The 22,017-nt window shown below is 32.4% G+C and overlaps 1 protein-coding gene across 1 annotated transcript in view; it reads right to left on the bottom strand.

Moving 5' to 3' along the window:
* Positions 1–22,017, bottom strand: part of udt (protein undicht) — a 112,717-nt gene that overhangs the window by 12,739 nt on the left and 77,961 nt on the right. The window contains exons 8-9 of the mRNA XM_089096963.1: positions 18,526–18,765; positions 11,406–11,512 (exon numbers count right to left, since the gene is read on the bottom strand). Of these exons, the coding sequence (XP_088953089.1) occupies positions 11,406–11,512; positions 18,526–18,765 (347 nt within the window). The remainder of the gene's footprint in view (positions 1–11,405; positions 11,513–18,525; positions 18,766–22,017) is intronic.

The raw sequence follows: 22,017 nt of genomic DNA, 5'->3' as shown, positions 1-22,017 counted from the left end.
TACAATATCCCTAAATCATTTCTAAACTCGGACCTGATGGAAGCATTGATGAATGAAAAAGATGAATGCATTCCGGTCTCTAGTGTTCATACCCTTGGTTGCGAAACCACTGAAACCTCAAACTTTAAAACTGTGTTGTTTGAGCTTCAAGGACAATTTAATATTGACAAAGTGTTCCTCTTTGGCCAACAAAAATCTTTCAAGCCTTTCAAAGAAAAGAAGCCATTACAATGTACTAAATGTCTAAAGCTTGGGCACTCAGATAAATACTGTAGAGAGGATTCCAACATTTGTAAGATTTGCCTTGGCAAGGACCATAAAGAGTCAAACTGTCAATCTGACCCAATATGTACCAATTGTAAGGGCAAACACCAGTCCCTAGATAAAGGAAACTGTCCCAAACATAAACAAAGGGCAGAGGTACTAAGAATAGCAAAAGAGCAACAACTTCCAATCCCTTTTGTAGCAATGCAAGTCCCAAGGACACCAAGAGTCCCCCGTCCCCCAACAGGCCTCAGGCAACCAACAGCCCCTGAACCACCAACAGGCCCCAGGCAACCAGCAGCCCCCAGGACACCAAGAGTTCCCAATGCTTCCCCTAGTGTTGAAAGTTTTCAGAATAATCTCATCCGAGATAAAACTAATCCATGGTTCCCCTTGATAGCAAGTGCCCCCAAAAAAACCCTGAAGAACCCCCTTTCGGAAAATCCTACGCAAGGAAAGACATCAAGACCGACAAAGCTACATGGAATTACTCCCCACAGATTTCACACAGTTTCTCCAAATGCTTTGGAAGATGAATCAAACGTGTACTTTAAATTAGCCAGCTTTACAGTTACCTCTATGCTCATCTCCCAATTAGAGTTACCCAATCAGTTGAAATGCATTATTCTGAAGAATTTGGCCAAAACCCACTTTGGCGAGACCATAGTTTCCGATGCAGAAATTCCAATTGAGTGTTTTAAGCCACCATAGGCTGACTGAGTCACAATCAGAACGCCTGACGACTATTTAATGTGTGACTTTTCGTTTTTAACTAATTTATCCCTTTCCAATAACATTGCTTTTAATTATCCCGATATAGATGATAATCAGCATGCCAACCCTATAAGCTGCCCCCCTGGTACCTTAACAAATGCTAGCTGTAAATACCTTGATATTTTCGATTTTACTACCAATGTGAAGCCAAAACTAGTAAATAATAATTCCCTTAATGTTCTTTGTTTCAATATCAGAAGCATCCGGGATAAGTGGCTCAAGTTTAAAGATTTCATTTCAATTAATGGTGTCTGCCCTTTTGGTGTAATAGGATAAACAGAGACATGACTTTCCGATAATGATGACACTAGTGATTTTTTATTCCCTGGTTGCCAAATAATCCATATGCCCAGGAGATTGACAATGAGTTCTGGGGGTATCTCACTTTACATCCGTTCGATTATAAATTTTACCCGGCCATCATAGTGCGAATCTATTTTCTCTGCAAAAATAAATCTCAAATGTATTTATTCAATAATTGTTAACATAGTTATAGGCCAAAATTCCTATATACTCTCCTTATTTTATAAACCTCCTCCATTTCTGACCTCATGTTTTTGTAATCTGTTTGATGATTTTTCTAATTTTATTAACCTACCCCATAAAAAGGCAATAGTTCTTGGGGACTTTAATTGCAACCTACTTAATGTTGGTAAAAATATTGAATCTGACACTTTTTTTGAATCGGTAACTGTGAGTGGTCTTCTACCCTCAATTTTTTCCCCCAGTATAGTCGATCCTGTGAGATCAACTTCAACATTAATTGAGAACATTTTTGAATCCACTTCCATGGCAAATGACCTGTCCTCAAGTATAGTATTTTCGGATCTGTCAGACCATTTTCTTATTTACTTGTCTCTACCTTCGCAACCACTACCTCTACGGTCTAGAACTAATATCCCAACACCTACTCGAAATTACAGTTCTGCAAATGTAAACCATTTTATTAATTGCCTAAGAACCACTGACTGGTCCTATATTTTAAATTGTCAAGAGGTAAATTCTGCCACAAATGGTTTTGCGCAAAGACTAAGTAAGATTATCCATTCAACTTTTCCTATTCGCAAACCTAACCGGAAAAATATCCCTATTTGCCCCTGGATGTCACATAGCCTCATTGTCTCCTCATATCGCAAAAACAAATTATATAAGTTAGCCTGTAAGACCCGTAGTGATATTGACCTATCTAATTATAAACATTATAAAAACTTATACACTAAACTCATCCGTGAAGCGAAGAAAAATTTTTATTATACAAAAATTCTCAATTGCAAAGGAAATCTGAAAAAGATATGGTCCACCATTAATGATACACTCTCAAAAAATAGAAAATCTAGGTCTATACATATTCGCCTTAAAGACACAAATGGTAGATTAATTGAACCTTTACATGCGCCTGACGCATTTAATAATTATTTTTTTAATGTTCCTCATACTGACTCCCGCTCCTCCTCACAGGCTGTATTCCCTTGCTTCAATTTTAGATCCATGTTCTTCTGCCCAACTGATAGCAATGAGGTACTTCAAATCATCGGTTCTCTCCCTAAAAGTTTTACTCCTGACTGTCTTGGATTAAGTAATAAGCTCCTGAAGACCATATCTCCTTTTGTCTACGAGCCCATCAAGCATATTGCCAACCTATCTTTAACCCACGGAGTTTTCCCTGATTTACTAAAGTCAGCCATTGTTATTCCAGTTCTTAAAAAGGGCGATCCAACTGAGATAGGTAATTATCGTCCGATCTCAATTCTTCCTGTTATATCCAAAGTGCTCGAGAGAATCATCTTCAGACGTCTGTCTCCCTTTCTGTTTGACAGTCAGCACTCCGTATCCTTGATTTCTCCTCACCAATATGGCTTTAGGCCGAAATTCTCAACTTCTCCTGCTCTAATTGACGCCACACAGTTCATACGCTCACAACTCGACCTTAAAAAAACTGTATTGGGCTTATTTTTGGATTTTTCTAAGGCCTTTGACATGGTCGATCATAGTATTTTAATAAGTAAATTAAATAGTTACGGTATTCGTGGTGTTCCCCTCTCTTGGTTTGATTCTTATCTATCTGGAAAGGTACAGAGTGTGAGCCTAGGTGGAGTATCCTCTCAGCCCTTACCTGCTCGGAGGGGTGTCCTGCAAGGCTCCGTTCTAGGCCCTATTTTATTTCTCCTGTATATCAATGATCTTGTTATAGACCTGGGCCCTTCAGTGTATCCTGTATTATTTGCTGATGACATGAACTTCTTCATCACTGGCACCAATCTACCATTGGCAATAACCTCTGCCCAAGTCCTTCTGAACAGAGTCCAGGCGTGGTGCCTTACGAATAACATGACCATTAATAGCAAAAAAAGTCAAATAGTATTCTTCAGAACCTCCTGCAACAAAAACGTTATTCAACCTGCTCTTGGTCTCAGGTACTCCTCCGACATCCTCCCACAAGTGGAGGTTGCCAAGTTTCTTGGTGTATTTATTGACTCATGCTTGTCATTCTCTAATCATATTTCTTACATAACAGCAATATTTTGAGACAAGTTGCTATGATTAACCGTGTGAATTATTTTTTTCCTCCTGACATCCTAGTTACCCTCTATTATTCCTTTATTTTTCCTTACCTTTCTTATTGCGGATCAGTTTGGGAAAATACTAAACGGTCCTTCATTAAAAAACTCAAATTTACCCAAAACCGCGCCATTAAAGCAGTTTTTCGGCTTCCCCGTCTATATCCAACTCGTGATTTGTATTCAGATTTTGGCATAGCTCCACTTGATCAAATCATACAAAAACTAAATTTATCGCTTGCTTACTCTGCTTTCCACAATAATCTTCCACCTCAACTCCTAACCTAATATAATATTAATAATTCGGAAGCCCACTGTCTCTGTTCATCCAATAGAGCCTTTAAAATTCCTAAATGTGTTTCAAGTGCTGCCCAGCAATCTCCTATTTACAAATCTACTATTCACTGGAACAAAAGACCCTCTAATGTTGAACTAGCCACACTTTCCTTCAAGTATTATAAAAACACAAAAAAACTTGATATTATAATTTAATATTTCCATTTTTAAAAAATTTGCTCTAAATAGCCAGGTTTTATTCTAAAATATTTTTTTTTTCAGTGTTACTTTAATTTTTTTTTTCTTTTGGTACTAAACAAGTTATCTTCTAGGATCTTAATTGTTATTGATGTTTGTTTTATGTTTTTATTAGAATAAAATTGAATTGAATACTTGGAATAATTGTAATAAATTTTGCTAAAGATGCGTGTCTGTGCTAAATATTTTAAAAAGCCCATTATAATTTAATATGATTGTCGATAGTATACAAAAATATGTCTGTATAGACATGCAAAAAGGTTTACCGAAAATAAAATAACTTAAAGGTTTTTTGCCAAAGAGATTAAAAAACCATCTTTCTTTTCACCTAACAAAGCCTAATCCCCTGGTATTTTAATTTTAACACGCAACATTCATGAATCATTTTTGGAAGAAAATGAAAACAGGCGACCACAACCACAGAATTTACAATAAACTACGAATTTACAAATACAGTTACTATAACTTACTATACTTACTATACTATACTATTACTATACTATACTATTATACTTATTATACTATACTATTACTATACTATAACTATATAACTTACTATACAGTTACTAAACTTAATATTAGTTACTATAAACTAAGAATTTACAAATAAACTACTCAGTTGGACATCTGTATTATGTGCCTTTTGTCTGTAGACAGAACGCACAGTCGGAACTTACAGCGACTGAGGAATGACTATGTATAATGTCACAACCATTTTAGTAATACAAAGGATAAAGAATAGCAACACAATAAAGGGTAGTAATCCGTTTAACCGTCCTTTTTCGTTTCTATCCAAAATGACCTTCAGAAAACATTTGCAGAAGACCAAATACTTGCAGAATACAAGACAAAAAGGGCGAACTTGATTTTGAAAAATACCCTTTTTTGTATTTTCACTGAAAGAAATCGAAAAATAGCAGAGTTGAATCCTTCCCAATATTAAAAAAACCTTTCTTTTGTATTTTCATTGAAAAAAATTGCCCCCTCCCTAGATTTTGAATTTTTTATGTTCAGGAAAAAAATAAAAAGCAAATCCTACCCTCCTCCCCCGTATTTTTACGAATCAGAGCCCCTGATGGCACATATTTATAGTTATTTATTAATCCCAGGGACCAGCTTTAAACATTTTGCAAATTGATATTATTACGATGATTTACATGGGATTGACATTCTTCATAAGGACAAAGCAATTAACTATTAATATAAGAAACCCCACTTGTCTCCAGTCAGAATCTTGGCCAAGTAATGGGTATTTGTATGATAAACATGAACTTAAGATAACACCTTTTTTTACTTTAAAGACAAAACTTGATGGTGGAATTGTTCGAAGAATCAGAATAATTTTCCATTTCTCATTCTAGGAAAATCTTAAATTTTCCTAATTCCCAAATTGTGATTATTTGTCCAATAAGTAACAAATTTTTTTTAACTTGCTTTTACATTTAGTGATTTTGATGAACAAATTAACTCATTCATTGATGATTATATTTATGTGTGTTTGAATTGGTTAAGCAAAGACTTAGAGAACCATATTTTTCTTTAAAAATTAAGAAAATTGGGAAATGCAATTTTTAATAAAGAAGATCTCCATTTGCATTCACAGAGTTCTCGGCAGCAGCAGCACAAAAAAAAACTGGTTGAAAAGTCAGCACGCTAAAAATGTAGCAGCTTTCCTTTGACAGTGTAGTTGCCTTTGGAGATCAACAGATTGTTAGTTTTAGCACTTTTACTGACAAAAAGAGTATTGTCCAATGTAACTAACTAGTTTTGATTCTTTATATTCAAGGTGGACCACACTGACGAGAATGTGATACTGAAATATATACTTCATAATTTTTCACGGAAATTTAATTCTGAAATACAAACTTCATAATTTTTCACGAAAATGTGATACTGAAATACATACTTCATAATTTTTCACGAAAATGTGATACTGAAATACATACTTCATATTTTTTCACGAAAATGTGATACTGAAATACAAACTTCATAATTTTTCACGAAAATGTGATACTGAAATACATACTTCATAATTTTTCACGAAAATGTGATACTGAAATACAAGCTTCATAATTTTTCACGAAAATGTGATACTGAAATACATACTTCATAATTTTTTCCCAAAATGTGATACTGAAATACAAACTTCATAATTTTTCACGAAAATGTGATACTGAAATACATACTTCATAATTTTTTCCCAAAATGGGATACTGACATACAAACTTCATAATTTTTCACGAAAATGTGATACTGAAATGCATACTTCATAAGTTTTCCCGAAAATGTGATACTGAAATACAAACTTCATAATTTTTCACGAAAATGTGATACTGAAATACATGCTTCATAATTTTTCCCGAAAATGTGATACTGAAATACATACTTCATAATTTTTAAAAGCCACAAGAAAAACTTTGGAAAATCGTAGTTATAAGGAATGAATAGAACTAAGATGGGTCGAGGGATAAAATGTTTTTATTTAGATGTCCTTGGTACTCCAATGCAAATAAAATTTCTTCGTTAAAATAAGGGGGCTACTACCAATTCATCCTTCCACTCTTTGTAACTTAAATGACGTATTTTCAATTGGCCGGCAGTTAGCAAATATTTTGGAACCAGTAAGCTAATTCAAAAGTAAACAAAAATATTACCACCTAAAAATGTTGTTTCTAAAAAACAAAAAATGTTGCGATTTCTAAAAGAACTTATTTTCGCCCTAAATTTAGGGTGGCCACTTACCTACACACAAACACATCGGAGTGGGGGGGGAAGGATACTTCGATCCCACGCCCCTCAATTCTATAGATTGTATTAACTTTTCTAATAAATTAGAATATTTTCCATATGTTGTGCCTGTTTTTTCCATCCCCCCTCCCATAACCCATAAGAAAGTCATTCCTGCATACGTGACTGCTAAAGATCCCTCTGATCCTAAGGTTCCAAGCAGCATTGTTATTCAAAATAAAAAGACTAAAATATGTTGCGGAAAAAAATTGTCGACTTCGAATTTAATTTAACTTATTTTCTAACTGATATTAAGCTTAGCGTAGTGTTCTTTTTTTTAACATTATTTTCACTGCTCTTGTCACATTACCACTCTTTTGCCATTTCAGTTGATTGTTAATACGACTTTAGGAAAGAAATACAGCACCGTGTCGTAAGCAGCTTCTCACTGAAGACGACGACAAGAGTTTTTTTTTTTTTTGAACTACTTTATGAATCATTACTCACTAGAAGATTTGTTTGTTTGTTTATTCGCCTCCTGGGAAACACCAGATTCCTATTATGTGACGGTAGAAAACGGCATTTATCCACGCAGTATTTCCTTTATTACATAAAACGTCACTGTAGCTTGCAATTTCCTTTTAATTCAACTGCCAATGGTTCAGTTACCATTGATTCTCTATAGAACAGAAGCAAGTCATGAAGAGCGAGGAGGGCATAAAAACACCCTCCTAACTGTCCCCAAATTCTTGACTGCACCCCAAAATATAGAACCACCTCCCTCCTAATCAATAGTACAATAGTACATCAATGTAAAAGTGAAAGCATAAAGAAGCTTTACAAAAAGTTTATTTAGCTAGTGATTTGCTTTAAATTTTGATTAAGAAAAAAAAGTATAAGAATAAATTTTGTCAAATTGTTAGTGCCATTAAAAGAGAAATTCGTATTTTAAAATTCACGAGTTTTAAATTTACTCATCAAAAGTTTTTCGCAAAAGAAGATTCAATACTATTAGAAGAGAAAAAAATCACACTCAAAAAGTCTGAGAACCTTTGAACAGAAATCTTAAACTCCTATTTATAAAAATGCGATTCCTAATTTTCCCACAAATTTCTTGAATGACCATGGATGTCTTTTTGTGTACGTCTTTTTGCTTTTTCTTCTACAACCGATCGTATCGAACCAGCTGTCATAATAAATAAGAAGAGGGATTATTAAAGCGGACATTGAAGATGTAGCATCTAACAAAAGAGACCATGCGACAGCTCTGAAGGAATTTATTTTGAACAATCACGTCTCCTCGTTACAAAAATGACATTTCATATTTTTCCCAGTGATGTCCTAGCTAGATGGTGTGTGACAAGCACATGACAAGCACATTTATTCGGTCTCGACCGAAGTATTCTTCTTTTTTCATTGACTATGACTATCTTCTTTTTTTCTGTGTAAAACATATCACATGTCTTTAATGACATAAATATTCAGGAAAGGCTCTATTGCAGGTGGAGCCATCTCACTCTAACCTGAAGATACAATATTATAACAAAAATATTAAATGGTGGTGGCTGTCATGACGTTCTCTATTCAGGAATACTATCCAACAAGCTAGTGAATAATATAGAGGCAGTTGGGTGTGCTTTTTGGGATTTGAATTTGCATTCTGTTTTTGTATAGTCCAAAAGCCAACTACCCCTGCCCTATAGCAAACGAGTCGCTTCTAACACAACTTATTAGCATGCAACATGCATGGGAAAAATCAAAATAAAACTGACAATCGAATGTTGTTGTACCTTCGCAAGGACGGATAGAGGATAGTTCGCCTGAAGGGTGGGGCAGATGCAATGATTATCTTAAGTGAGATCGGAGGAATTTTTTTTTACCTGTACCTTTTGCTCCGTAAAATAAACCCCGTAGTTTCTATAAAGATGTTATTTCATTCAAAGAACTACAATGAACTGCAATACAAGTTTCTTCATTATTGATTCTTTTTAATTTTAGTTTTCATTTTATAAGCTTTTCTAGCTTAGGATCTTTTGTATCCCTCTTCTATGTTACAAAATGACACATTTATGAGAATGGAATTAAGGAATGTGTTAAAGGTTACCTAGGTATTTGGGAACTGCCTTTAAAAGTCCCAAGTAATTATATTATAGGACCTTTAGGAGGCATACTCGGTATTTTGAAAATTACAAAGAGTGAAAGGAGATAAAAAAAGGAGATCTGTGCTTACAAATGTGTGATTACGAATTTGTCGTTTGTCACCTGTATTGATTACAAATTCTGTGCTTACAAATGTGTGATTACAAATTTGTCGTTTGTCATCTGTATTGATTACAAATTCTGTGCTTACAAATGTGTGATTACAAATTTGTCGTTTGTCACCTGTATTGATTACAAATTCTGTGCTTACAAATCTGTGATTACGAATTTGTCGTTTGTCAACTGTATTGATTACAAATTCTGTGCTTACAAATGTGTGATTACAAATTTGTCGTTTGTCATCTGTATTGATTACAAATTCTGTGCTCACAAATCTGTGATTACAAATTTGTCGTTTGTCACCTGTATTGATTACAAATTTTGTGCTTACAAATTTGTGATTACAAATTTGTCGTTTGTCACCTGTATTGATTACAAATTCTGTGCTTACAAATGTGTGATTACGAATTTGTCGTTTGTCACCTGTATTGATTACAAATTCTGTGCTTACAAATGTGTGATTACAAATTTGTCGTTTGTCATCTGTATTGGTTACAAATTCTGTGCTTACAAATATGTGATTACAAATTTGTCGTTTGTCAACTGTATTGATTACAAATTCTGTGCTCACAAATGTGTGATTACAAATTTGTCGTTTGTCATCTGCATTGATTACAAATTGTGTGATTACAAATATGTGATTAAAAATTTGTCGTTTGTCACCTGTATTGATTACAAATTCTGTGCTACTAATAACAATGACGAAGAAAAGGAAATATCCTGTGAAGTAGTTCGAAGGGAGTGGCTGAATTAGAATGTGGTCAATAGAATGGGGGTTTTGGGACTTGAATAGGTTATAACAAGAAGGTTATATAGGTTATGGCGTTAGATAGGTTATAACGCCACTACCCGATAGGTTACAGCAGTACTAGTGGCACTGGCAATTCAATGTTACTCACCTAAACTTTAAAAATTCAATAGAAGATTTAAATTATTTTATTAAAACTTATTAAATTTTTAATGAAATTAAAGGTCTACATTCCTCTCTGAAAGCTAAAAGTCAACTTTCCAACCCAAGGTTTTCTTAAACACGGCATAAATCGTGCAATCACATTCGACCCATGTTATTGAAGGCAAGAAAAGGGCCGATTTCCCTTCTAACATCCACTTACCCCTCCCACCACCAGCTTCTCAGCAAAAATTTACCATTTTGAACCTTGTTTGAACCCAGCTCATGTAAGTATGAAGCTAAGAGAGGAAAGGATAAATTAAATGAAAAACAAATCCAAAAAAGGGTGAGAAAACGAGGATTTGTCAGACAGTGGTAAAATATGAAAACGAAAAACAAGCAGACATTTCGACAAGGAACTCCGCCAATTTGTCCTCGGTGCCAAACAAAATAGAAAAAAAAAACAAACAAGAATCTAAACTTTTTGAGTTTACTGAACAAGATCCGAACATACGCTGCTTACGTCATGTATAGCCAGTGTGGTCTTAGAAAGTATTTAGCTCATGTAAGAATTCTAATCTGTGTTACTAGAAGGCCAAGTTAGACGCACTGACTCTCAAGCTTTTTGATATGTAACACTACTAGTGGCGTTGACAGTAAAGCAATTCACAGTCTAACTTAAAAATTTGAATGGAGTTAAATTTAAATTAATTTCAGTTTTTATTTCAATTAGAGATCTAGGCATTTAAATTAAAGAAGCCCAAGTTCTCAACCCCAAATTCCAAGTTCTCAAGCTAATACAAGAGAAAAATAAAAAAAAGATAACTAAATAAAAGAGAAAATTAACAATTGAGTTCAGTTCACTTTTATATACAATCAAAAAAAGAAATTCAACTAAACTGCCAGTGCCCGCCCCAAGAGAGGTACAAAAACCTATAAAGGTATAAAATCAATATAACTAATATTTTTGCTCAGATTTTGATGATTAGCTATTTGGATTTGCTAGATGGTACTGGGTGTTTTTTTTTCTCAGAAGCAAACTGTATTTTTGACTCTTTATATGTCCCTACTCTTATTAGTTTCCAACTCTCTTTTTCTGGTGCATGGTGCAATAACTTATGCTATTCTGGTGCAATAACTTGTGCTTTTACTCTTGTGTGGTGCATCTTTTTTTTCTGTTAAATGAAACTTCATTCAATGCACTACTTAGACACGCAGCATTTACGATCAGTTGAAACTAGGCTTGTCTTTTAACAAGACAAGCCTAGTTAAAAGACAATTAAAAAGGGATAAATCAATGAAGCATCTGTTTTTTTCTCTAATGAAATTTCGGGAAGAGAATCAAATTAGTGAAAAAAAAGTAGAAAAAACAGTTTAAGAAATATTTGAAAAAGGCTTACCCAGCAACGATATTTGCTAAAAGCGTCCAATTCGTCATAAGTGATAAGATACGATCTGAAATTTTCTTTCCAAAAACCTATACACTTTAATTTGTAGTCAGGGTCACCTATTCGATAAAATATATATATATATATATATATATATATATATATATATATATATATATATATATATATATATATATATATATATATATATATATATGTACATAAAAATAAATAAATTATTGTAAATAAAAAAAAATAAAAAAATAAATTCAAAACTGTAATTAAAATGATATAAAAATAAAAAAAAATTATTAACAAACCACCTATAAGCAAACATATTCTTTGGCTCCTTCAGGCACGTATGCAAGAAGCTGATTCATGTGACGGGGGGGGGAGAGATTACTCGTCAAAAATTAAAGAAGATAATTCTATGAAGACTATAAATGAAAATATTGTGAATTCACAAAAATCATGGTCTTCCAAGGATACGACAGGCCTTTAACCCCCCCCAAACGTATTAGCGAAGGCTCCTCTGTTCCATCTTTAATAATATAAGTAAATATAAACGCAACAAAGGAAAAATAAAAGTATTTGCAGTCTCTCTCTAAAACAAACAGAATAAGTTTAGATAAATGAACAAAACCAAAATAAGCATAAATAAGTTAAGAAAACAAGTAAAAACAATATTAAAATAAGTAAAAAAAAAAGTAAAATAAGTGAATATATTCTACAAAGCTTTCAGCACAGTAAAGCAAACCAAAGCAACACATGCAATAACAATAAGCAAATGCACAAAAAATTTAAATAAGCAATACGCTCCCAATATATTTTCTAAAAGGAATTTCCTAGAAATTCCTGGACAAATACAATTCTATGGACAAAAAGCAGAACATTTTACTCTTCAACAAAATTTAAAGATGTGTGATATTAAAAAACATTAAATAATGATACAATCATTCCGTTAATCGATATTTGAAATGATCAATTTTTTGTATGCACACTATTCAATTTTAAATTTCCGGATGGAAAAATTCTACATGAATAGACGTCAAAAGTTTTTGATAGAAGAACCTTTAGGAATAAACAAATTAAGACAAACAAACCCATTGAAAAATACAATTTTTCACGAAAATCATCCAAAAATCGACTACTCTAATTTGCTTTGGATCACCTTAAGTATTAAAACCGCTACTTAAACTTTTCTTCCGAAAAAATTTACTAAATTTCTAATACTTTTCGAATTTTAATATCTCTTTTCAAAATTCAATGCCGATATCCAGCCCAAGACATATATACAGTTGATCTAGACATCAGACAACAACTAAAGAAAAAAAAAAATTAACAAAAAATTGGAGTGATGAGTTACTGAGTTTACTTCTGTATTTCTGAGCTCCAGAAGTAACGAATATTTTGAAATTACACAAAAGACCACCATAAGATGTATATAATATATAAAATTTATGAACTCCGAAATTTTTTTAAGTAACAATAGCCCTTACCCACTATATCCCTTCCTTTAATTCACATCCGAATTCGTTAAAACTCTTAAAACTAAAACCTTTACAACACAGAGCTTATACAGCGCTTCCTGACGTATTCTATTTATTAATTTTTGCAGGTTTGTTAGAACCAGAGTATAATCACCTACGGAACAAGTACTGACAAAACTCTCCAAAAGTGATCCCGCGTACCTCAGCGCCTCTAGACGCAAAATGTTGTACTACTTAATCGCTCCGAGCAAAAGTACTTTGCTCCAGCCAATAATTATGCTAGATTATGCGACGAGTGACTGGGATGAATTGTATAACTACGGTTTTTAGTTGCCAGGTTCGCATAGGTATACAAAGGGTCACTTTTTTTGTGTGGAGAGGATAGGTTTTGTCAGTACTTGTTCCGTAGGTGATTATACTTTGGTTATAACAACCAAGCGTAGTCTGGATTACTGGTATTTGTCTTACACCCTTACTGGCTATTCAGAAGAAATTAGGTATTGTTAGGACACAGTCTTTTTGCGCCCTTATCAAAAACGTTTAAATCCTCTTCAAACACTGAGTTTAGTTACCTGTATATGCAAACAATAAATCGTTAAATTCTTTTCTAACAAAGAATACCTCATCATGACGGCCCTAAGAGTATTGGGCATAATTAGAGGCATACTACTGCTAATTTCAGTCCCCTTTCCAGCCACAGGCTGTTTTCCCCAGTATCTGACCACAAGGCTGGGTATTTTGTGGAATACGCAGCCGACATTGGATGGCTTGAACCAAGTAATGGCTACCAATATCATGCTCGAGGGATCGATCCCCTGGGTATATAAAGCGCCGACCGTGGCTTAAGAAAAGATCCCCTGAGAAGCAAACTGAGGATCTTCTCGAAAGCAAAAAAGTGATACACAGGTTATATTTAAAAAAAAAAACACACACGAGGGGGCGCCAATAGACCAGCGGCTATTGGTGTTTTTTTTGGGTGGTGAGGAGGGGGATAGAATTTTTCCACCACTGATTTTAGATAACATTTAAATCCTTATAATCAATCATCACATTCTCCTACATCAAGCAAATTTCTCCGTTTTTCTAAATATAGAGAATTAACCACCACCCTTTACAAGTCATACATTTGAAAGTATGATATTCAAAGCATTCTGGTAGATTTATGAAACATGTTTCTAGATGCCTCTAAATTCAGATAACAGATTGTCAAATTCTTTTTCAAGCAAAGTTTTTTCTAAACGTGTAAAACTTTTCTTGCATCTTTTAAAATTAAACTTTTAAGCATACTTTTGTAAGTACTTAAGTTCTTTTCCAACTCTGATCTTAAGTACCTTTAAATTCCGATAATAACCAATTAAGTTTTTTTCAAGCAAGGTTATTCCTTAAGGTTTAAAATTCTATCGTAACTCTTTTAAAATATACTTTTATAAGTATTTAAATTACATCTTTAAAAATTTGAATATACTTTTATCCAGATGGTTTAGATACCTCTAAATTCGAATAATAAAAAATCACATTTCTTAAAACATATCACATTTTTTCCCAAATCATTGCATTTTTTTAAACACGTCATTTAAAGCAAGTCTATTTCTCATTTCTAAATGGTTTCATCATTCTCTTAAAGTTCAACTTTTGAAAGCATAATTTTCGAAGCATTGAGATACTTTCTAACATTGATTTTGTATACCTTTAATTCAGACGATAAATCTCAAATTCGTTTTTAAGCAAGGCTATTTATAAATTTAAAAAGCCCTTCGTCACTCTAAACATTTAAGGCGTTACCATGGCAACACGAATTTTCATTTTATTTATCCTGGCAAATATTATGGCAAAATATTATGGCAAATATTATGGCAAATATATGGCAAATATATGGCAAAAGACGAAGGTCTTTTTATTCATGTACAGCATGTATTTTTATTTTTATCTTTTTTTTATCGTAGACCAATGTTTCAGTAATACTGACTTAATTTTGGAATTAGTGGTTGCTTAGGGTTCCTCGTGATGTTTTATTCTCGGCTTTTCTGAATGTTATCTTAAACCACGAAGGGGAGAGAGGGCAAGACAAACACTTTTTCTGGGGGACAAGCCTACAAAATATTACAGAATGGGCCGTTGAAAAAGACTTTTTGCCAGAAAGGGGTAATATTTGTTGCCCATACATCATTAAAATTTGCCTTAATCATATAAAGTTAGTCTTCCAAGAGGGGGGGGAGAGGTGTCCAGCCTGGCCTTCGGGGAAACTCATCGGCCTGTGTTGGCTCGATCTCGCTCTATCTAGGAAAAAGATGGGCCTCGTCCGTAGGCAAGATTCCGACCCTGTTTCCGTGCACCTGATCGCTATAACCAACTTTTTTGCATATCAACGAAACTACATAAATATGGTATAAAGAGTAAGGTTTAGTATCCATACTTCATTTAACAAGATTTTGGAATAACTCCTTTCAGTCTTAGTACTTAAAAATTTCTCCAATAACTTAATAATAAACAAAATAAAAAATAAAATAAAAAAGATAAATAAAAAACAAATGTCGTAGTAGTTTTTAAAAACGTCCATAACTCTTCAACAAAACTCTTCAAAAATGTCTCCAATAACTTAATAATAAAAAAATAAAAATAAAATAGAAAAAGCTAAATAAAAAACAAATGTCGTGGTAGTTTTTTTAAAGACAGCCATAACTCTTCTACAAAGCTCTTCAAAAATTTCTCCAATAACTTAATATTAAAAAAAATAAAAGGTAAAAAGCTAAATAAAAAAAATAAAAAAAAAAATTAAAAAGCTAAATAAAAAAAAAATGTCGTGATAATTTTTTAAGGACGTCCATAACTCTTCGGCAAAACTCTTCAAAAATTTCTCCAATAACTTAATATTAAAACAAAATAAAAAAAAAATGAAAAAAGCTAAATAAAAAAATGTCGTGGTAGTTTTTTATAAATTTCTTAAAAATTTCTCCAATAGCTTAATATTTAAAAAAAAAAATGAAAAAGGATAAATAAAAAAAAAAATGTTGTGGTAGTTTTTTAAAGACGTACATAACTCTTCAACAAAACTCTTCAAAAATTTCTCCAATAACTTAATATTAAAATAAAAAACAAAATGAAAAAAGCTAAATAAAAAAAATGTCGTGGTAGTTTTTTAAAGACGTCCATAACTCTTCAACAAAACTCTTCAAAAATTTCTCCAATAACTTAATATTAAAAAAAAGAAAAAAGCTAAATAAAAAAAAAATGTCGTGGTAGTTTTTAAAGACGTCCATAACTCTTCAACAAAAAAAACTTCAAAAATTTCTCCAATAACTTAATATGAAAAAAAATGAAAAAAGCTAAATAAAAAAAATGTCATGGTAGTTTTTTAAAGACATCCATAACTCTTCAACAAAATTCTTAAAAATTTCTCCAATAACTTAATATTAAAAAAAAAATGAAAAAAGCTAAATAAAAAAAAATGTCGTGGTAGTTTTTTGAAGACGTCCATAACTCTTCAACAAAACTCTTCAAAAATTTCTCCAATAACTTAATATGAAAAAATAAAATGAAAAAAGCTAAATAAAAAAATGTCGTGGTAGTTTTTTAAAGACGTCCATAACTCTTCGACATTACTCTTCTCATCATTGTTGTCCAGTTAATAGATAAAAACCTAGAAAGGGGAGTCAGAGCAATTTTCATAGGAGGCAACGGACATTTAAAAGGAGGCAACGCATCAAATCACATAAAGTGTATTCAAAGCAAACATCCAAGTCCAGGACCCACACAGTATATAATTCAAGGGCGAAATGGAATTTTTCAGTCTTTCCTCTAACAATTACTCCACAAAAAACAATATTAGCTATCAAACCTGATCTTAAACCAAATCATCTAAAAATATCTAGATGCATCAAAAAAATACCAATGAAATTTTTTTACTATTCGGATAAATTATATTAACTTTGAGCGTATGGCTGGATATACTGCAAATTGAGGAATCAAAATAACATATAAGGCCATTGTAAAAAATTATTAATAATGTTTTGATAATAATTTGAATAATAATATATAATTAATAACAATCATAATTTATTAATAATTATCGTAAATCTACTAAAATACATACCTCCTTGTCAGATAAGCAGCATTACATGTTGATTCGAATATTACATGAGTTCATACCTCGTATATTAGATACGAAATACAATCATATTTAGGTATGAGGTAATTTAAAGAGTTTATTAGTAAATTGTAAATAATTTAAAGAATTTACTGCAATTTAAGGAGTCAAAATAACATTTACGGCCACGATTTATAAATAATAATTAATAAAGTTTAGACAATACTTTTCATTATAATGTCTTGAAAATGGTTAATAAATCATAATTAATAATTATCATGATTTCTCAGTTATTATCATAATACTGTATTGCTGCTACAATAAATACCTTCGTATCAGATGAGCGGCGTAATGATTCGAAACAGTACAAGAGTCACGCCTAATATGTGTTTCACTCTTCCAAAAGGGGAAGAAGAATTACCCCCTGTTAAATTCCAATCGGCAGTTACGAATTATACATTTGCGTTAGAAAGCACTTAAATAGTTAATGACCGAGCAACAAAAGCAGTACATTCCAGTACATATTCGTTCACACTTAAAGTTCGGAACATTTCAAATGGTACAAAAAAAACACACTTCATTTGTAATTTGGCTTTTCCTAGAAGGAGAAGAAGAAATACACCGCTTGACACTCCCAGTAGGCCAACATATATTGTTATTCATTCATGCTTTAAGCTCCAAACATTTGAGACGTTACAAGAATCTATGCTTCATGTGTACATACAAGAATCTATGCTTCATGTGTACATACAAGAATCTATGCTTCATATGTACTTTCGTCGTGGAGGAGGTATGAACTGCTCCCCGCCCGAAACTCCCTTGAGCCTTTAGCAAATACATTTATGTGTTAGAAAACACTTGGCTAATTCGGTGAATGGTTAATGGCCATGCATCTTATCATTAAAAAGCAAAAAATTAATTTTATTGAAAGGCTAACAACCAAGCAACCCATATATTGATATTCATGCAGGCTTAATGATCGAAGCATTCAAAATGTAACATCAATCCAAATTTAACACGTATTTTGGTCTTTCCGGAATAGGAAGAAGAACTGCCCCCCCCCACTCTTTGGAGCCCATGCATTTTTGTTTTTTCAAAGAGGGGGGAAATGCCCCCCCCCCCCTCAAAACCAAGTGAGCCCTCATGGATTATACCCAAAAGTTAAAACACTTCACTGATTTGATTAAATGGTTAGTAGCCTTAGAATATAAGCATCACCTTCCACATATACTGTTATTCATTCAACCCTCCCCCATGGAAACACTAACAACTCTTCATGAATTATACCCATATGTTAGGAGACACTTGGACTGATTTTAACTAAATGGTTAATGACCATGCGACATAAGCATCACCATTCACACATATTGTTATTCAATCAAGAACTGACCCCCTCCCCAACCCCCGCAAAAAAAACCGAACACCTTGATAATTATACCCATATGTTAGAAAAAACAGTTGACTCATTTTATTAAATGGTTAATGGCCGTACAATATCAGAAGCACCTTGCCACACATATTGTTATTCATTCATGCTTAAAGCTCAATGTCATCTTACTATAAATATCAACAGGCCGGCCTTTGTAGTCCACAGACAAACAGTAATTTTCTTTGATTGCAATTTCCTTCTGTTCCGTATCACAGACTGAAAAATCTGAAATATTTTGTTTGCAATAGACATCAGGACGAGGAGATTCAGTAATACCGCCTAGGATTCGCGTTTCAAAAGGAATGTCCCCCTTTTGATCGAACTTAAATTTCCCAGCAACGGGACATCGGATTGGAACGGGATCCTTGGCTGAAGAAAAGAAATAATATAAATAGAAAATGAAATAGAATCCTTTGTTAATTTACGGCGATGATAAATTTGAAAACCTTCGAAGTTAACCGAGAAGAAAAGAATTCATGAATAAAACGTAGCAAGAATGATTAATAAAAATGCAAATATTGTAACTGTGCGTCTCACAGCCGTAATCAACTTAGGTTTCCAAAATGGCGTATACTTCAAGAGAAGCTTCTTTTCTTTAATATCGTTGTTTTATAGAAAATTATTTAGTTTTAGTTCCAAATTTTCCTAAGTCTAAATCATTTTTGGTAATAAAAAAAAATAACAGAAAATGCTGCGCCTCAAGAAGAAATGAGCAATATTTTTTGGAAAAAATTAGATATGACCTTGATAACTTAACATTGATTTTAAAGTAATGCTTAAGTTTCAGAGTAGAAAAATCCAATCGGTAGCAAGACAGAGTCGCTTTCTTAAAGCATTTTAAGACCATAAACGTGCGAATAAAAAGCTGAATTTTTTTAATGAGAAACAGCGTTTCCTTGGCATATATTTCCAATTTGCAATACATGGACGCTCAAGGAAGAATTTTGGTTCAAATATCAAACACTTTGGATAAGCGAGACGGAAGACCTACACAGAAAACACTTCCACAAATCCATTATTAAAAATACTCGATCTTAGTTTTTTTTTTACACGCTAAAAATAAATATTATTAGAAAAAATTCGCAGTTCGAAAGCCGGAGTATAATACGAAATAGCATCAAATATAGCCGCTTTTTAAAAATGGTGCTTCTGTCCGGCCCTTTCATTAATTGGGGATGAGAGTAGGTATGCCAAAATACCTATTGTTCATTTAGGGTTTTGCCAATTCGTGTCAGCAAATCTTAAGGTTTTACTGAAAAGCTTTCATAAATTCCAAGTCCCACTTACCCCATGAAATTCCCAAGCCCATAATCCCACAAAATTCCTAATTTCCAATAAAATCCATAGAATCCCAAATGCCCTGTTAATCACTATACCGTGTCAATCAAGAATTCAATTTAGGAGCAAGTTCTTTGATTTGGTTGCTAAGAAAAGGTAGCTACATTCAAAGCTAAAACCTGAACGCCCACCATCTATAAATGGGATTTTTTCTTTTAAGGATAGATTCCAACATATAGAAGCAAATATTTGAAAAACATTCTGTGATAACTAAAAATATGATTAGGGAAACGAAAATTTTCAAGGCGGAAATCTAAATCTTTTGAAATATTTCATAAATTTATTGAAACCCTTGCCAATTATAATGGAGGATATTTACATCTATAAATACTATCACTTTCAAACAAACACAACTTAAAAACAATAGGGAAATTTTTTCCAAGACAGTTATTCACTGAATTCTTTATACTCAAATTTAATTAAAAATGATCTAACAAAATATTTTATTAAACCAATTGACAATAGTATTGAACCCGTTACAAAAAGGCCTTTAAGACTAGCTGCTAAAAAAGCAAGATTAGCTTTAAAAACTTGCAGTTAATAATTTCATTTTATTTCGTTTGACTGAATTCATCCTCTCTCATCATTTTATTTATCAGTCCTGGTTGAACTTTGTTGAAGTAAGGATACTGGGGCTGTTTTAAAGGTTTTTTAAAAGCGTTTTTTTTTTAAAGCATTTTTAGTTTTAAACTTCGTATTTTAATGTAAGTTTGTTTTTATATATATATTTTCTTTAATGTTGTGCTGAAGACGGCCCTTGGACATAGGGCCGAAATATTCACCGATTTAAATTGCACTGTCTTGGAAAAAATTTCCCTATTGTTTTTAAGTTGTGTTTGTTTGATATGGAAAGGCAGTGTGGTCTTCGTCAATATTTGACTATCACTTTCAATTCCGTAGCATTCTTCCGAGCTTAAAAATAGTTTTAAAGACATCTTTCCAGCTATTTCTTCAGACAATATGTCCATTAAAGATTATTTTTCCATCGAAATTAAAAAGAAAGAAATTTTAATCTTAGTTAAATAAGAACTCAATAATTTAATCGATATTACATGTAATATCGGTCTGAAAAGTTTTTGAAAGCATACAGCTAATTAATTCAATGGTCAAAAAGGATATCCATGCGTGAGCGGAAATGCGATACAAGTTTCTGGTAACTTCACGCTATACGTGTAAAGCTGCGTCCTCATCCTTGGGAAATGAAAAGCTTTTGGAACTTTAAACTGTTATTTGATGGAAAAAAAACATCTGCCTTCCCATAAGGGACGAAAGATGTGGAAGCAAAGATTGATTCATTTACTAAAGTTTTAGATAGCATAATTTAATTTTCTTAATTAATTTAATTTTTTTAATTAATTTAAATAATTTAATATAATTATTTTCAAATGTTCGCGTATGAAATAAGCAAATAAGTAATTGAACTTATATAAAGAATTAAAATTTGATCTGTAAATGAATATTTTCTTAAAATGGATTGCAAAAAAATTTCAAAACCTCGTACCGGTCTGTGATCAAACAAGTTTAGGAAACGTTGTACCAAATTTTAAGATTCACAACAATCTCTCCTTTTTCTTAACTTAACATTTTGACAACTTTTTGGGACACCAACACTGGATCCTGAAATCCGAGATAGTCCGCATTGTCTGAAGATTTCTTGTATTTTTTGAAATTAATGGTAGCATACCTACGCCAACTTTGAATTTTGTGTTGGGGAGGGGGGCAATTTTCTTAAAATCCTCACAAACGAGCATATACTATGGTTTCTTTTAGGAGATTATCAATTAATAATGCAAGCTATTAATTCAGTTATACGGTTGAAGATGACTCATACATGTTTCTAGCTTGAGTTTCCACAGAAAAAAGCCTTGACCACCTTGAGCAATATCACAGTTTGTTCTCTTTATAAAAAACTTCTTCCATTTAGCTATTTATATACAATTCAAGCCAACAATTTTTGTCGTTATCCTATGTGTTTTTTCTTCATTTTTTTTAACTTTTTATTTTGTTTGAATTATATATATATATATATATATATATATATATATATATATATATATATATATATATATATATATATATATATATATATATATATATATATATATATATATATATATATATATATATATATTTGAATTATTCTTCTTCGCTGATGATGGCTGTTACAGACATATGAAAAATATTCCAACTTGTAATCATTTCGTCATTGCTATTTTCTGAAAAATGCCACTTCCTGAATTCTTTTGTTTGTCAATGATGCAATATACTTTTCTTGCTGGTTTA

The sequence above is a fragment of the Artemia sp. Qi Xiang Cuo genome, chromosome 11 (assembly GCF_049724085.1).
Source record: "Artemia sp. Qi Xiang Cuo chromosome 11, ASM4972408v1, whole genome shotgun sequence".
Lineage (NCBI taxonomy): Eukaryota > Metazoa > Arthropoda > Branchiopoda > Anostraca > Artemiidae > Artemia > Artemia sp. Qi Xiang Cuo.
This window is presented reverse-complemented; position numbering and strand designations above follow the sequence as displayed.